Consider the following 16,418-nt stretch of genomic DNA (forward strand, 5'->3'; position numbering starts at 1 on the left):
AAAAAATCAATATCGAATAACTTGATTTGCATAACCAAGAGGAAAAATGGAAAATATAATAAATGTATTCTGCACATTTTTTATTATACAAAGTTTTTAATTTTTTATTATTGAGGATACTTTTTATAATTTTATATAAAAACTAGCTTTTTGTGCCGCACATGTTACAATAAATACTAGTTGAAGTTTATTGTTTAAGTTATTTATCTTTTGTTTCTTTTTTTTTTAAATTACATTGCATCAGTAAAGGTTTATTTAAACAATATTTAACTTTAATCAGGATTTGTCAAACCGTTTGTAGATAAAATAAAATTAATGTGAATAATTAATTTAACGCGCTAAAGATAAAAAGAGAGGCGAATGGCAAGAGCGATATGAAAATCAAATGGACCACGCGACTTGAATCGTTCGATCGTATATAGAAACGGAGAAATCCAGTGTACCAGTTGAGAGAAACAAGACGTGGAGAGGCGTCGTGCGCGGGAGGAAATGCGACGCATAGGGGAGGAGAAAGGGAAACCTAAGCCGCCAGAAATAGCATCCCTTCCCGCATCATGCAGCCAGACCTTCTGCATGCTCCTCTGGTCGTTCTAGTCGCATGCACCGTTGCTCGTCTTGCCTACGTCATACATTTGCTCGCTGCACAACGACGATGCGGCAACTTCATCATCCTACACACCATTCTCGTTCTTCGATTTTTTCCCCTTACTTTCCACGTGACAGCAAAAGCAGCAAAACCATAACGTAATTCCAGTCGCGTCATTGTAGATCTTTCTTGCTGCATGCTTTACACTTATATTTCACTTTTATTCGATACACAGAGATGGATGGGAGACATGACTGATCTAGTTTTCCTATATTTTACGACGTCTCGTGTATTTTTACTTTTTCCCGTCTATTAAACATCGAGCTATTATTACATTGCCTTTCATCGTTCGTTATAATATTTTTGTTACATGCTACCCACGTGGCTCGTGCGCCTCGCAGCTAGTGCATTCGCGTCCCACGTCTTCCATTCTTGGCCTTCTATCCGTTCTTTGCTTTCTGTGTGCGTAGCGGCAAGGAGATATAAAGGGACAATGTAATTTTAGTTCTATTTAACGGATTATTTGTAAAATGTGCTGCAACGCAGCTCTTCACAACACATTAACGCTACTCTCATCCTACTTTTTGTTCCTCGCTGTTTCGACAATCATGAAATTTTTCACTCTAATGCCGGCGACTTTTTCGCTCATTGTACACTAAACCTCAATTATGCTGTGTCATTATACACAGCATGAGGCTTTCGCCTTCGAATCTAAATTTTCTTTGTATATTCATCACTGAACATCACTGAATAGACGACACGAAAGGTGAGATTAAACATTGTATGTACCGATAATTATCTAATGTTAATTCCACATGTTTGTTATTATTTTTTTTTTTTTCATTTAGTCTTTTTAATTTAGTCAGATTTTAATTTTTCTTGTTACGCAATCTTTTAACGCTTAAAGTAGACTGTTATGATCGTTTTAATAATGGGTTGTCTAGCTAATTTAACGACTGAAAACTTACAAGCCATCGATCTTAAATTAAGTGTGGGCGCGGTTCATCCGCTTCCTTCGTTGCATGCACGATTTCTACTATTATTCTCATTATAAAGTCTGAAGCTTACACAAATATATCTGTTTATAATTATTGTATTTGTTATACATATTAATTATTTGAATTTATAATTTAACTGCAAATCGTGTTCTCTGTTATTCGAGGTTTATGTAAAGTTTATTTGGTTTATATTATTAAATATCGAATTAGCAATTATTAGCGCGAACGCTGTAAAATATAATATTATATCATATACAATAGACACCACTATCACAACCTGATACGGATACAACTCTATTATTTAAATACGATATAATTTGATTATGGAAATTTTATACATACATAAATCACAGGCTTGGAACGAAAATATTTGGATTTCGTAAACAATGTAATCACGGTTTTACATAACAACGCAATTATTATTTTTTAAATATAAACTCAGCGTCGATATTACGAGCAAGAGAAACGCTGTGGCATTGATTTTTCCGATAAGCTATTAATGTGAGTCGTGAATGAGTTGTTCTCTAATTTAATTTCGCTTGCATTCGAGGTGGATATAATCGTAGCAACGTCTGACCGATTAATTAATCAGCGTAATCGATAAGATATCCAGGCCAGCAAATCCAACGCAAGAATAAACTTAGTTTTCGTAATGTCGTAGCAAGTACTATTTTAATTATTAGGTACTGTTTTCTGTTTTGCTTTTTTAATGTAATTTTATCATACAGTCTATATGATTCTTTTGCGAAGTGATAATATTTGTATCTATCACATATCACGATAGATTTAATGTATTACACGTGTTATCTTTTTTTCTGTCTTACATTATGATTTTACACAATGACTTAAGAGTTTAATAATAATCATACAATCACACCGTCATAAAAGCACGATGCTAATTATTGAAGTTATATCGAGCGATTGATCGAGAAAATTTGTCAACTTAGTTGCACCGTAATTTTTTTTTTAATATGACACGCGCATCAATAAACTTTATGTTATTTTTACATGCAATATGAAATAATAAAAATATCAATATCGCTACGTGTTGGGCGTAAATATCTTGTCTGGGTAGCAGTCATGCATGATTTTTCTTTAGAGCGGAAATGTGAAAAGTGAAAAATTTTTCCGTTATCTTCAACATGATAAAAATTTTTATGTTTCCACCTAAAGGAAGAGTTACAAGGGACCAGCGTCGCGCATGAGGCTCCTTTATTTTTTTTTCTATCAGAGGTAGTCATCTGATCGGCTATGCACTTTGCGCATTGACTCACTTGCATTCTTGACATTGTTCGTAAGTTTAATTTTTATACGGTCACTATTAAAGGCGCCAGTTCATGCGCGGGGTTCATTAACGAACGGCTTTGTTAACGCTTTGTTAACAGCTTCGTTAGTCAATTATTTATCGGTGCGACGCGATCTAAGATAAAACATCGTGTAGAAACTTATCGTTACATTGTCGTCATTGCCTTCGTAAATGTTACGTAACGAACGTGCGATACCCTTGCCACGATATGTGAAATGTATTGAGTTGAATTACATTGTTCGTGTTCTTTGGTTAAATGCATGTTTGCGATATGGACGTAATTGCACGCGTAATATCTACATGACGTAGATATTAGCATAAATCACAGTGACGAGTAATATTAACATTCCAGCTGTGACATATATCAAATCGGTATTAAATTTATGTAGCAATCGGAATTATGATTACCCTTCTCTTTAATACGATTTTTAATGAATAAAAAAGATACTTAAGCCAAGATAAATCATTGATAGGAAAAATTAAAGGGGATCCAAATTTTCTACATTACATTTTCTTTTTTTTTATTTCATTATTAAATTTCATTTATTTTATTATCAAATTTATCTATCGATCTGCCTGTTAACTCGTGTCTATCTATATTTTTTGTTTCTATTTATTTTATCGGATATTTGACTAAAAGCAAAATTGGCGACAAACAACTTGCACGTTTGATGTCAATGTAAAATTTATCTTATCGCGTTCGACGGCTTGAAATGTCGCGCATGCACGACGGATAACGTTTGTGCTAAGATGATGCTCCATTCATCGATAGAATTTGCTGCTAAAACGTTACGGTGTGTGGTCCGCTTACCTGGAATATCAGATACAGAGAAACCTTCGTCATCCATAAACGAAAACGTTTGTGAAAGAAATGTTTGTCGGATACGAACCTAAATATCGTCATTCATGCCCTTATTATCGTCCTGTGCTATCGCCGTTTATCGACAGCTTTAAAAGACAAAAAATTTACCAAATATTGCATATTGAAATAAAAAACTATTTTGATTTTTAAAAGTATTTTATAGTTTTATTTTTATTTATTATCCTATATTTTTCGGTTTTCTTATTTGTAATATTCTTTTACTGTGGAATGATAAATATTTGCGGATTTTGTTTTATAAGATCATAGTGATTTAAAGGTACGGACGCTTTAAATTTCGATAAAAATATCAAGCTATATTTCCACGATCTCAGATACTTTACGCTCCACCGATCAATTTCTGTCTTTTAACTCGCTTTGTTATGCAAGTAAAATTTATAGATATTTATCAAGCTTATCATGTATTATTCGCAAACAGTTTACATCCGTTGGGTTATACTACGTCTGATATGAATTAAAAATCTTCAACGGATGAGCTGTTACATAAAATTACGCAAAAGTCCACGCGTTTATGAAGAAAAAAACAAGTAATCGCAAATTGATAATTCAATTTCTGAATGAATACAGTTTCCCAATCGCGTTCGATGAACGTAACTTATCTCGCGATATTCTCGAAGCGCGCTGCTCTTGCTGATTTGTTCTTCCTCTTCGCTGGTCGCTGCGTGGCCCGAATAGATTTACATGTCTGAAAGGACTATTATCGAGAAGATACTTCTGAAACTCTATTTTTGCCACGGCGAAAAACGATCGTGCGTGTCGGCTCTTGAAATTCCGTGATAACGAACCGCGATTTCTCTCGCAAACATTATCGAGTACTTCGCCGATATTTCTCATCTTGTAATATCGTAAATTTTATGCTGCGATTCTTTAGCAAAGGCTTTATTATACTTAATACGGAATTAGCAAACTTCTCTAAGTTTAACTTTCATTTGCGCAATCTGGATTTTTTTGGACACAAGCAAAATTTACTCTCAAATTTTTCCGAAATAAAAAAAAAGAAGGGAGAGTCCAGTCTCCTTCTCTAAAATATCTTGTATCTATTTGGTAATGTAATAAAGATGTTGTGAAAAGTCAGTAATTTTGAATTTTGAATTTTTTCACATTTTTGTGAAAATTTTGTGAAAAACAGAAAAAAATTTGGGTTAGATAAAAAGACCCAGACTGTAGATAGAGGGATTAAAAATGTGATTACAGACGAATTAAAAAATTCCGTCAATTTATAATTCAATTGTACATTCGTGTAATCTGTTAAGCTCACGATAATTGATATTATTATTCCTCGTATTGACCTTAATCTTCGAGATAAAAATTTGTATAAAGATTTACGAGGAAGGCCGCGGTCAATGTTGAAGAAACCAGTATGATTGCCAATTGTACACATTATAGCATTCGGTCATTTTGTCGTAAGATAATCGTCTCGACTTCACTCGCTCGGTCGCATCTGAGAGATACCATCGTTATAGAAGGCTCGTCCGTCAATGATTGACTCGGTCACGTACTATTGGCTTGCGATGAATAGATCTCCATTCAGCGTCGAATATCGACGAAAGAGGATGAGATAGGCGAATAGATACGTAAACATAGAAAGAGAGAAGAATAAGGATGCGAAGAAAGATAGCGGAATAGAACGTGTCAAGACTCTGGATCTTTAACCGCTTTCTACTTATCTATGTATATATACACGTGTTGTGAACTTGTTATTACTGATAACTCAACGAATAATTATTATACAGAATGATCGTTGTACAAGTTTGAATTTAGTCGTATATTATTAGCATAGGATCGTTTTTGCTTATCATTTGTGTTATGCATCTAAATAGTAGTGCAATAAGAAAAGATTAAATTATTATGTTTGCGCGCGCATAAAATATTATATTTATAAAAAATAATTATAAAAATTATATATTAATTAATGTACCTACATTATTGATTATATATTATATATTTGAAGAAGAAACTGTATATTATAATATATACAGAGTGTCCCGCAATTTTTTGCCAAGCGTTTTTGTGTAGATAGATCGGACTAAACTAAGTTGAAAAGTCCTCTACCATTTTGCAATTTTTGCAATGGTTAACGAAATATTAATTATTAAAAATTACCGAATATTGGTTTTTAATAATTTTTTACTCAAATACTATCAACTTTACAGAAAAACAGCAAGAGACAAAAATTGTTTATTTTCTTCTCTAAGAATTTTTTCGGAATTTTTTATCAACTTTTTAGTACTGCATTTTCTTATTGGTAACTATTTTTACCAACATGAGAAAATACGTTATTAAAAAATTCTGAAAAAATTCTCAGAGCTTTATGAGAAGAAAATAAGCAATTTTTATCTCTTGCTGTTTTTCTGTAAAATTGATAGTATTTGAGTAAAAAAATTATTAAAAACCAATATTCAGCGATTGGTAGTAATTAATATCTTGTTAACTATTGCGAAAATTGCAAAATGGTAAACTTTTCGACTCACAATCAGTTTAATCCGCTCTATCTACACAAAAGCGCTTGGCAAAATATTGCGGGACACCCTGTATATTTAAAAATTATGAAGAAAAAGAGAGAAAGCGAGCTATTTTTTATCTCCTATCATCGCTGATTTTTTATTAAATTTTTAACAAATAATTATAACTAAACACTGCTAATTTGGAAAAAATTAAAAAACTCGCGCGATTTCCGTCTAGTTAATAATTTTGATAATATGGTCCAATGACATAATTTTTTCTTCATCAAAAGAATTTTTTAAACTGATCGGTAACTAAAAAATATATTCAAGTTTAATTTCTCCCGTACGAATCACGTTCATTGATTCCTCGTAGTACTAGATCACGCGCATTACACGCTGTTGCGTCATTCCATCGCGACATTTCATTCAACTTAGAGTCTTTCATACGAAGGTCAAGCGAGTCGTGACTATCGCCGGCACAAGCACTCTCTCCGTTCTTTTTCCGCTCCAAGCTGCGTTGTCCCCTGTTTATCTCTTTCTTCCTCAACGAATAACGCATGCACGCTGCTTCCTCCTCCAGCGACTAACTGGTTATCTCTCTAATTTGCTTTTCTTACTTTTCAATCATACAGATCTCTTCTTTTCCGAAGAACTTCTTTTCATGAACTTTGCCTCTTTTACATCGAAACTTGCTTGCTTTGAACAATTTTAAATGAAGATGCTAAATTTAAACGATCGACAAAAACATGTGACAAAAACATGTCACTGCATTTTACTGTAAAAAGATACGCAACATATATCACAACGAAGTTTTTTACATAGATAAAGGCGGGTGTGTCAGTGCGAGTTAACGATATATATTTTATTAGCGCGACGTTCGAAGCATGGGTAGCTTCCTGGGAGCCAATGGCATCACCGACGGTAGCGGTATGTTGACGGTGATGGCGAAGTTATTGAAGCAAGAGATGACCTCCGACGCCGAAGAAGAAGGTTTGGTGCCGGCTCTCCCTGGCAGAGTCACCTCGATGCAGAAGGTGCCTTCCTTGTCGGACCTCTCTGATCCGGAAAGCTCCTTAGGTGAGTCTTTCCAATCCCCATGCTTATCTTCTTAATCTCTCGAGAAACATTGCTTTTAAGGGATATAGCAAGCGTCTAAAAATACTGCAAACGCTTAATTTTATATAAATATATATATTTTTTGTGCTTCGTTATCATATGAGTTAATAAAAATCATCGGTTAATTAGATTATTAAATATCTAAAAACTAGAAAATTGAATTAAATTCGATAAGTACTGCAGTTATATTATATATTTTCTCCTACGTGCATTTTTGGCACACAATTTGGAGAATTTAGATTTTAGATTGTACACATAAATATATTTATGAGGATTAGTAATTGCATTATCTTTGATAGAGAGAATAGATTGACTATTCAGATATAATATAAATTAAATTTATATTACGACTATATTACATTTGTAACAATTTCTATAACTAACAAACAAATGATATATTTTGGAAAAATTTTTGGATGGACACTTTGGGGCAAAGAAATATGACTTGCATTATCAATATGAATTTGTCAAAGTTGTACTTTTTGAATCAATATTATATTTAGTAATTTGTTTGAAAATTTTTTGAAAGAAGAAAATATTTTTTCAAATTTCACAATAATTCACATAATACAGTTGTAGTTGTTGGTGAATATTTTACCGTCTTGTTAATATAGCGCATGCGAATGGCGTGAGAAAAATTTACGAGACTGTCCAGACAGCGTTAATAATCGTCCAGCTTAATATTCTCATTAAGTGACTGTTCGCGGGCGTAGAATGATTTTGTCAAGTTTAAAAGCTATTTATCACCTAAAAGTACATCGTACATGTACAGATATTCCTTATTCTTTAATCAGAAATCGCTCGCTTGTATACTTCTATTTGGGAAGTATTGTGAAAAATTCCTGGCATTTCTTTATTCTGTATAAAGATATCGATGCATTTCTCGGAATAAAAGGGACAAATGATAATGAGAAGAATAGTGAAATCAGCTCTTTCGTCGTCTCGTGAAATACGATCAACTGCTTTTTGATATATGTAGCGTTGTGTTAATGTTGGACCAGACACTTAAAGGTACACTTACATCCGATGACGCTTGCATAATTCGAGTACTTGCTACGCGAACTGCATTCACACGTATATAATTTGTTCAATTAGATCGCATGAATGTTGTATCGTGCCTCTTGCATAATATCATTACATATCAAACAAAACAGTCGGATATTTACTGTAATTGTGATATGCGAAAATTGTTCTAAACAATGTTGTTTTGCCACTTTAAGTATTATCGCACATCAACCTGAAACAAAACATTTTTCTTTTTGAGAAATTGCAATAACATGGTTCGTTTTTTATTACACTGCATTATATATAGGTATATAAAATTAAATTGGATTCGCATAAACAATATATATAAAGATAAGATTTAAGAAGATAAACGGGGCAATTTATATTTCTCATAAAAAGTTAATATTATACACAAAATTTTCTCTTTTTATTTCGTTTCTTCATCGTTTTACTGCATCCGAGTAACTGGCGAGTAATTAACTTATAATGGGGCAGGAAAGTAGGTTTCGTCACGCTGAAAATCGGAATTTTCTAGGACGAATGTATAGTGTTGAGTGGCAGTGCGAGTCATCCTTGTTACTCGCGGCTCGTCGTGCGCGATCAAAATGTAGCGAGAATTTACGAATTGGATAATCAGCAGCATCCTCATTAAAGCCCCCCCACTAAACGCCCCCGCCTTCCATTCTCTTTCGGACGCGTGTATGAGGCTACGCATACGCGTCGGACGCGTCGCCCCCACCCATTTATCCGATCTTATCCGACTTCGAGGGGCATTTTTCAGTGATCTGTGCCTTTTTTTAAACTTGCGCAATCGACCCGTGAATCAGTCTTATAAATATTTAGATATACACTATTCAAGAAGCAGACGGATAATAAACTATGCTCTCTAAACAGTTGCAAGATACATCCACAACGTTTGTTGGTGTTTATGCACTTATCAGTATTACGAATCGATAAAGTTAAAACGTCTGTAGGTGGAGAGGTAACTAAATATTTATAGCAATAAGAGAGAAAGATTCACATTTAAATACTTAAAAACTTTTTGTTCCATTTTTGCCCACTGTTCGTTTTTTAAGAGTTTACAAGTATCAGTTTTATAATAACGGCAGGAACACTGAAAACTTTCTGCCATGACACATAATATTTAAATTATAAAAATTTGTATTTAAATTATTTTTCTCTTTTTTATCTGGATAAAAATACACTGAAAAAAAGATTGGCTGCTGCAGCAAATTAGATGGTAAAATATAGCATAGCATTTTTAATTGGTTGTATCAGTCAATTTTTGGTTGAATACAAAATAACTTTTTATTTTGTAATTAATGCTCGTTAAAGTAATCTTCAGTTATACCCTACTTTAAAAATGTATATTAAGTAAATCTATCTTTATAAAGTTTTAAAAACATCTTTTCATCGTTATATTTATATTTTATTATATTTTTGCGATATTCAGTGTATAGGAAGCGCTATAAATTTAAAGATTGTTTTATATTAATGTTTTAATCTTTTCTTTGCCACTATTTTAAATCTATTAAACGGAGAATTAACTTTGTTTAATAATATTACAGCATCTGTGTAGAAACTTATCTATAAATTGAAAACGTAATCCCACGCAATTAGCAATTAGAACGTAAGCAATGCCATAGATATGAGCGTAGGACATCAATCGAACGGTATACCAACTGTGCCGTAATAACGTCCATGTAATAACGCAACTCAAACGCGTAAATTGCGTGTAATTAACCGGCCGATTTATCGTGTGTCATTTAACTTTTAGTGGGCGTGAATCAGTCGCGGCTCTGTTTATTACCGTAGAATCCACGTAGTAATGCACGCGTAAATAATTAAACAATTGAAATCGCTCGAAATTAATTCATTGCTACTCGTCGGTCAACAATCAATATTTGATCCGTATCTTTCACGCACATTGATTTTCTTAATTTTAGACTACTGTATATCTGGCATGCAGTGCTAAATTACATGTTATGTCGCGAATGGTTAATGTCTTTAAATATTATTATTAGTTCAATGCACATTTAACACGTTAAATAGTTTGTGATTCACGCTTAAAATAAATCAAGCGATTTGTATATTATAATTACAATATTCATATAAAATCTTATCCTTCAAGATTTATTCCTACAATTTTCTTACAACTGATAACAATAACAAGAAATTTTTTTTTTAAATTACTTTCTATCAATTGTTATAACAAATATTATTAGAGACAATTATTTCATTAATTCATTGTTATTAGAAAAAAGTATAAAACAATCTTCTTCAAGTATCTTAATTATTACTACGATTGTTCTTCGAATTTTCCATTATTTATACGGTCATAATCTTTCCATTTGCTTTTTTCATAACAATCTCCAACACTATTGTCAAACGATCGAACATTCGATCTTCGTTTACGACACGCTGCCATCGATGGCAGTCGGTACTCAGAATGTTTTATGCAAATAGCCATTGTCTATCCTGACATTGACGCGATGGCGAGAGATTTGTTTTACGCTTCTTATGTGTCGTTGCACATAGAACGTAACGCATCTGCGTCGCGAATGTAACACTGTGATAAATTCGGCTCTCGCTCCCTCGCGTGCTCGTGAAGAAATGTTGTCTCATAAATATGAATTCGTATGGCAAATACCGTGTGAGACGTCGAACCAAGGAACTTCGAGGAAAGTTTAGTCACCGCATCGTTATTTTGCCATTAATATTTTAATGGAGCGTGAAATGAATTGCTAAATTATAATCGATAACAAAATATAAAGATACTACACAGTATCTTTATATATTTTTTAAATTAACTTTCGTTTTTTTAATTGCTTCGTATTTTAATTACATCTTAATTGTGTTAATTGTGTGTGTCTCGCACATATCATTTCTCCTTTTTTTTATATCTTCTCTATTGCATAAATTTAATGAAAAGATTCTTATTTTAGATAAAATTGCTTTTAGACTAATGAGTTTTACTTGTATCTTTTATATATATATATATATGTTTTAAAAAACGTTAATTTTTGTTAGTTTATCGAGATCTGAAGTTTATTTTATTAGTAGTCTCGCCAAATTTAATAGTTAAAATTTCAGTATACGTTTTTGTATACATAATTTTTAAATTATTAGTTGCGTGGAATGATTACAAAATTTATGTTTTTATTGAACATCAGTGAATATTTTTTACAATACGGAAAAGAATTGTCAATCTTTGAGTACAAGTACAAGGTATATATTTCCTATTTATCCCTCAACCAAATCGACACCGGATGATCGAAGCTCGTTAAATTACGTGCCCTGACTTACTAAAAAGTCTCGCCCCGTAACTGTGCGTGTCCCTATCTTTTTGTCTCGTGCCTCTGTATGTTAATCATAAATCGATTGAACACTACCACAAATTTTTCAGTCAAATGCAGAAGATTTACATGAATTATTAATGCAAGATATATAAATAAGTAAAACATTGTGAATTTCACTTCACTGATATTTTATAGATATTTTAGATACACATTTTATTGTGAAAATCGAAGTCAAAATCGAAGCATACCTTATCTTAAATCATAAGATATGTTCAAAATTTTTAGATTTTTTATTTTCTCATAATTACTCAGTCAGTCTTGAGACCGTAGCAAGCTTGTTAAATTCAATAAACACACAGTACACCTATTTGGAGGGACGAATGGGAAGAATACTGAAAAGCATACTCGTGACGTGTGAACCCAAATTCGTTCGGGTTTGTCAGAAAAAGGGAGATGAATGAGAAACAGAGGAGAGAAATTGCCGGAGAAGCCCTGCACCTGCATGGGAATGTATCGTGGCGACGCAAAGCGGCACGGTGAGTGGAGGTGTGGGCTTTCTGAAAGGACAGAGAGGAGAGGAAAGTCGCAGGCCGGCTAGACGGTACATTAGGTGCTATAAATGCCATCACAAATGACTTATTACATGGACATTTCTAAAAAAAAGGTATATTACATCTAAACATTTATAAATAAAACCTGTCCATAGAAAAATCCGAGAAAAAATACGTAATACATTTAATTTTTTTCCCTTAATTTATTTAATATACAAAACATTAAATTATGTTACATAATCTGATAATGTAAAATAATCGTTAATCCTCAATCTTTTTCAATTTTAAATTATTTTAAAATATATAATATACACTTCGCATTATGATATTCGTCACATTTTTTCATCATTTTATTTAAAGATATTTGGGGTGCGATCTATTTAATGCTGCAAATTGATGTACTTGATGCTTTGTTGATCTGCAGAAGAAAGAATTTTACGAATTGATCAATCAAAGAATGCTTCACAGTATTTGCAGCGTGAAGTGGATCGCACTCCTAGATATTGAAGTGAAGTTCGATGAAATGTCCAGTATACAAGAGAGGCATTTATGACGCCTAGTGTACATCGCGCGAAACGCGTAACCGCAGCTGTGCGTGCGGTCGAGCTCCTCTCTCTCCCGCTACATCCTTCATCTTCCCTCCGCGTTCGCTTTGCTTACCTACCTACCCGAGACCAGACGCAGATACGGTTCTCACGTCCTCGATCGTCGGCGACGGCGATTTGCAGTTTGAAACAAACCCTTCCCGCGGTAAACGAGTGGCCTCGCTGGACCTGTCGAGCATTGCCTGATTCTGGCTTTCTTCCTTTAGCAGATGCTGTGCTCTTGAAGACGCGATCTCGAGAGTAGTTGGTCTGTCGTTCTCACATTTCGAAAATAAAAAAAATGGGTAACCAAACCACATGTTTTCCCGAATATAATTTTCGGTCGTATACGCTTTAACTTCGTTGGTGAAATGAAACTATGAGCGTATAGTGTCATCTAAATTTAATTTGATTAATTCTATTTCATATTCAAGATGTTATATATGATTTGTTATTTTTTATACATATGTTCTTTTTTATTTGCGAGAACTACAGAGAATATTTATATGTATATAAATTTTTAATATTTTAACTATTTAATTAATCATCGTTACGACATCAAACATTAGTACAATATTTTTGGCGGTTCTTATTAAATCAGCTACACAAAAAGGTATCGTACAAATAATTTAGGAAGGATATATATAATTACTTTTCCATTTATTTAATTATTTAATTAGTCTTTAAAAACTTTTAGAGATTTATATAATTATAAGATATAAATTTTATTATATCTTTATTTTCTTCGCTTCTACTTTTTACGTTAAAACAAACGGTTAAATATCGATTGAAGCAATAAACGATGTCTGGAAAAAAGTGACAAAAATAATAGCTATCAAAATGAAATCTCTTCTATTTCTCTTCTCACAGTTCGTTCGATATTGCCCGTTGTTTGCACAAATCGATGTTGACCTCACGATTGAAATGGCTTGCATAGGTCCGTTTTATCTTTTCTCCGACCGATACTGATGTATATTGATCTTGCTGTCGTTTCTCTCGAAGAAAATACGATAGCAAAATGACGTTAATGCAGAACATCAATGACATTTTCGAGTAAACAAAGAGAAAGGTATTGTATAGATGTAATGTCTGTTTGCATAATTTTAAAATCATGTGTACTTTAATTGTAAAATTTAAAAACATATTTAACCAACATTGCACTATATTTATTATTATTTCTATGCGGAATGAATAAGATCAATTTAGCGATTTGATAAATTTGCCAACTTAACTTATTCACTACGTCGTTATCTTTTTTTGTCATTAAAAAATTTAACTGCCAACAGAGATATGATTGATATATAAATTATATTTTGAGATAAGAGAACAAGACAATCGTTTCAGCGTAAAAAATGCAATTTTTTAATACGCGTTAATGCTAGAAGTACCGAGCACTCATTGTTGATGGTTTCTATTTTTTACATTAATATTTTTGTGTAAAAATTAGGAATTTGAAATATTTTGACTTTTTTCAATAATTGTGTCCTTTATATTGATGAAATATTTCATTTTTGTATTTTCTTTGTTTTTTTTTTTATAGTAATTTATTTGCTCTGTCCTTTTTGTGAATAAGAATCTTAGTTCTTCTAATGTTAAAGGTCGACAATTTTCTCGAACTTTGTCTTCATATAAAATACAGCTCATAATTGTACCGAAGCTGTTTTGCTGAGTTATCGAGCGAGATTAAAGATAGCATCGCTCGTGAAGAATGAAACACTGTCATTGATATTTTGCCTTAATAAAGGAAAATCTGGTTGGAGGAAATTTAAATAAAAAATGAGCTTTCGCTGTTCTGTTTTATCTGTCTCAATCACAGGTATAATTTTTGTTATTCTTAAATTAGATTTATTTTTTCTTAAATGTTTATTACATTATTCACAAAAATGTGTTGGTGACGATGCATAAATGTCTATAGCGTCTACAATATATTTATAACTCGGGTCCATAAATTTGATAAACTTATAAATGACTGCAAATCAGTCATCTCTGCGAGATGAAAATCGGGTCGGTGCCGCAACAAGCAGGTGTCTACCTCTGTTGGTTTGCTCACCGGATGTCTTTACTACGGCTTCGATACGTTAACCATAGGTAGAGCCACGGATACGTTTATGCGATCTGTCCGCTGTGGATAAAGTAGATCCCTGAGAACGTTTGATACTCTACAGAATGTATTGTTTAGAATCGTATTGGAACGATTTTTTTAGAAATATGATTTTGCGCTAATATTGTTATTTTTTTAAATTTTTATCCGCAACAACTTCTCCGATCACGATGTTTGGATATATTTTTTAATAAACGTTGATTGTAATATTCTTTTATAATTTAGAGTTTACTTCTGAACGATGAGTAGCGTTTCGTTTTTAATTTTCTATTTTTAAAATATGACCTTTAAAAAACTACTCAGAATTTTATGTTTTGAAAAGCTGTTTGTCTTTGCTAACAAAAATAAGTTTTAGGTTTCACAGGAAGTAACGTTAGTGACCACTTCCTGTCAATTCCAGACACACTGTAAAGAAATTATACACGTTGTGTATTCAAAATTGTTTTAAACTGAATTACAAATTTATCGAAATCTTTATTTTCAATCGTTTTTTTTTCATTTTCATACAAATGACATTTTCCATGATTCGAAAAAAGCAACATCCGTTCTTGCGCACGCGTACTGAGAGAGGGAGGGAGGTGGTAGAGAGAGGGACAGAGCAGAGAGGGCAATGGTTAGCAACAGGTTGTGACGTCACGAGGCGCCACGCGACTCCGCTTCATTCACGAGAAGCCAGAAGAGCGAAAGAGGGTGGACCAGGAACTCATAACCGGCGATGCCTTGCCTTTCCTGTTTTCTCACGTGATTCGACAAGCCGGTTTATCTCGATCGACGGCCGCGGCACTCAGCCCGATCTCTGGCACTGGCAATTATTGGTAACGGTTTGTGCCGAAGCCCGGCAGCGAGGTTACGGAAATGGGTTCCCAATTCCGAAATGACGCGGATAAAATTAATGTTCCGCGCAAACGCGTTGTCATAGATATATCATTAGGTACACAGGCTTTTAGATAGGTCCGACCTTTATTTAAGGGCTTTCCGTGATTAAACTGATAGTCAGAAGCTATTGGCTGGCTATTAATTACAACGAAGATAAAAATTTATGTACGTTATGTAGAAAGTATTCTTATTTTGTTGAAAACTTGAAACATTTTATATTTTTAACTTTGTTTAAATTTAATATTAAGAGTTGAACGAGTCTAAAAGCCGGAGTATAAAGCCTTTACATAACGCATAATGCATAAAAGAATCAGTCTTTCTTTTCTATGAAATGAAGAGCATCGGCCTTAAAAATGCAAAGTTTTGCTTTAATGCTGGTACATGAATAATATTGTTCATTTGATTGATATGGTTATGTTTCGTTATTGTCTATATTCTTTCTGGGACGAATATAACTTTATTTTATATATAAACTGATCTTTATAGATAGATATTTCGTAAATAATCTTTGCTTTTCATGCTATAAATATAAGTTTTTGGTTCGGTTCCACTAATGTAAGATTAATTTTAATCTCGGTTCAATTTACTTTTTCTAAAGAATTAGAAAAAGATAAACAAAATAAGTTGAATCAACAAAATTAATGGGACCGGGTCTTATACATACGTTAATCT

General features: G+C 33.0%; 1 protein-coding gene across 3 annotated transcripts in view; it reads left to right on the forward strand.

Moving 5' to 3' along the window:
• Nucleotides 1-16,418, forward strand: part of pnt (ETS transcription factor pointed) — a 117,191-nt gene that overhangs the window by 10,508 nt on the left and 90,265 nt on the right. For all 3 annotated transcript variants that reach the window (XM_018446779.1, XM_018446778.1, XM_018446781.1), the window contains exon 3: nt 7,084-7,291. In XM_018446779.1, the coding sequence (XP_018302281.1) occupies nt 7,084-7,291 (208 nt within the window). The remainder of the gene's footprint in view (nt 1-7,083; nt 7,292-16,418) is intronic.

The sequence above is a fragment of the Mycetomoellerius zeteki genome, unplaced genomic scaffold (genome assembly GCF_001594055.1).
Source record: "Mycetomoellerius zeteki isolate Tzet28-1 unplaced genomic scaffold, Tzet1.0 scaffold188, whole genome shotgun sequence".
Classification (NCBI taxonomy): domain Eukaryota; kingdom Metazoa; phylum Arthropoda; class Insecta; order Hymenoptera; family Formicidae; genus Mycetomoellerius; species Mycetomoellerius zeteki.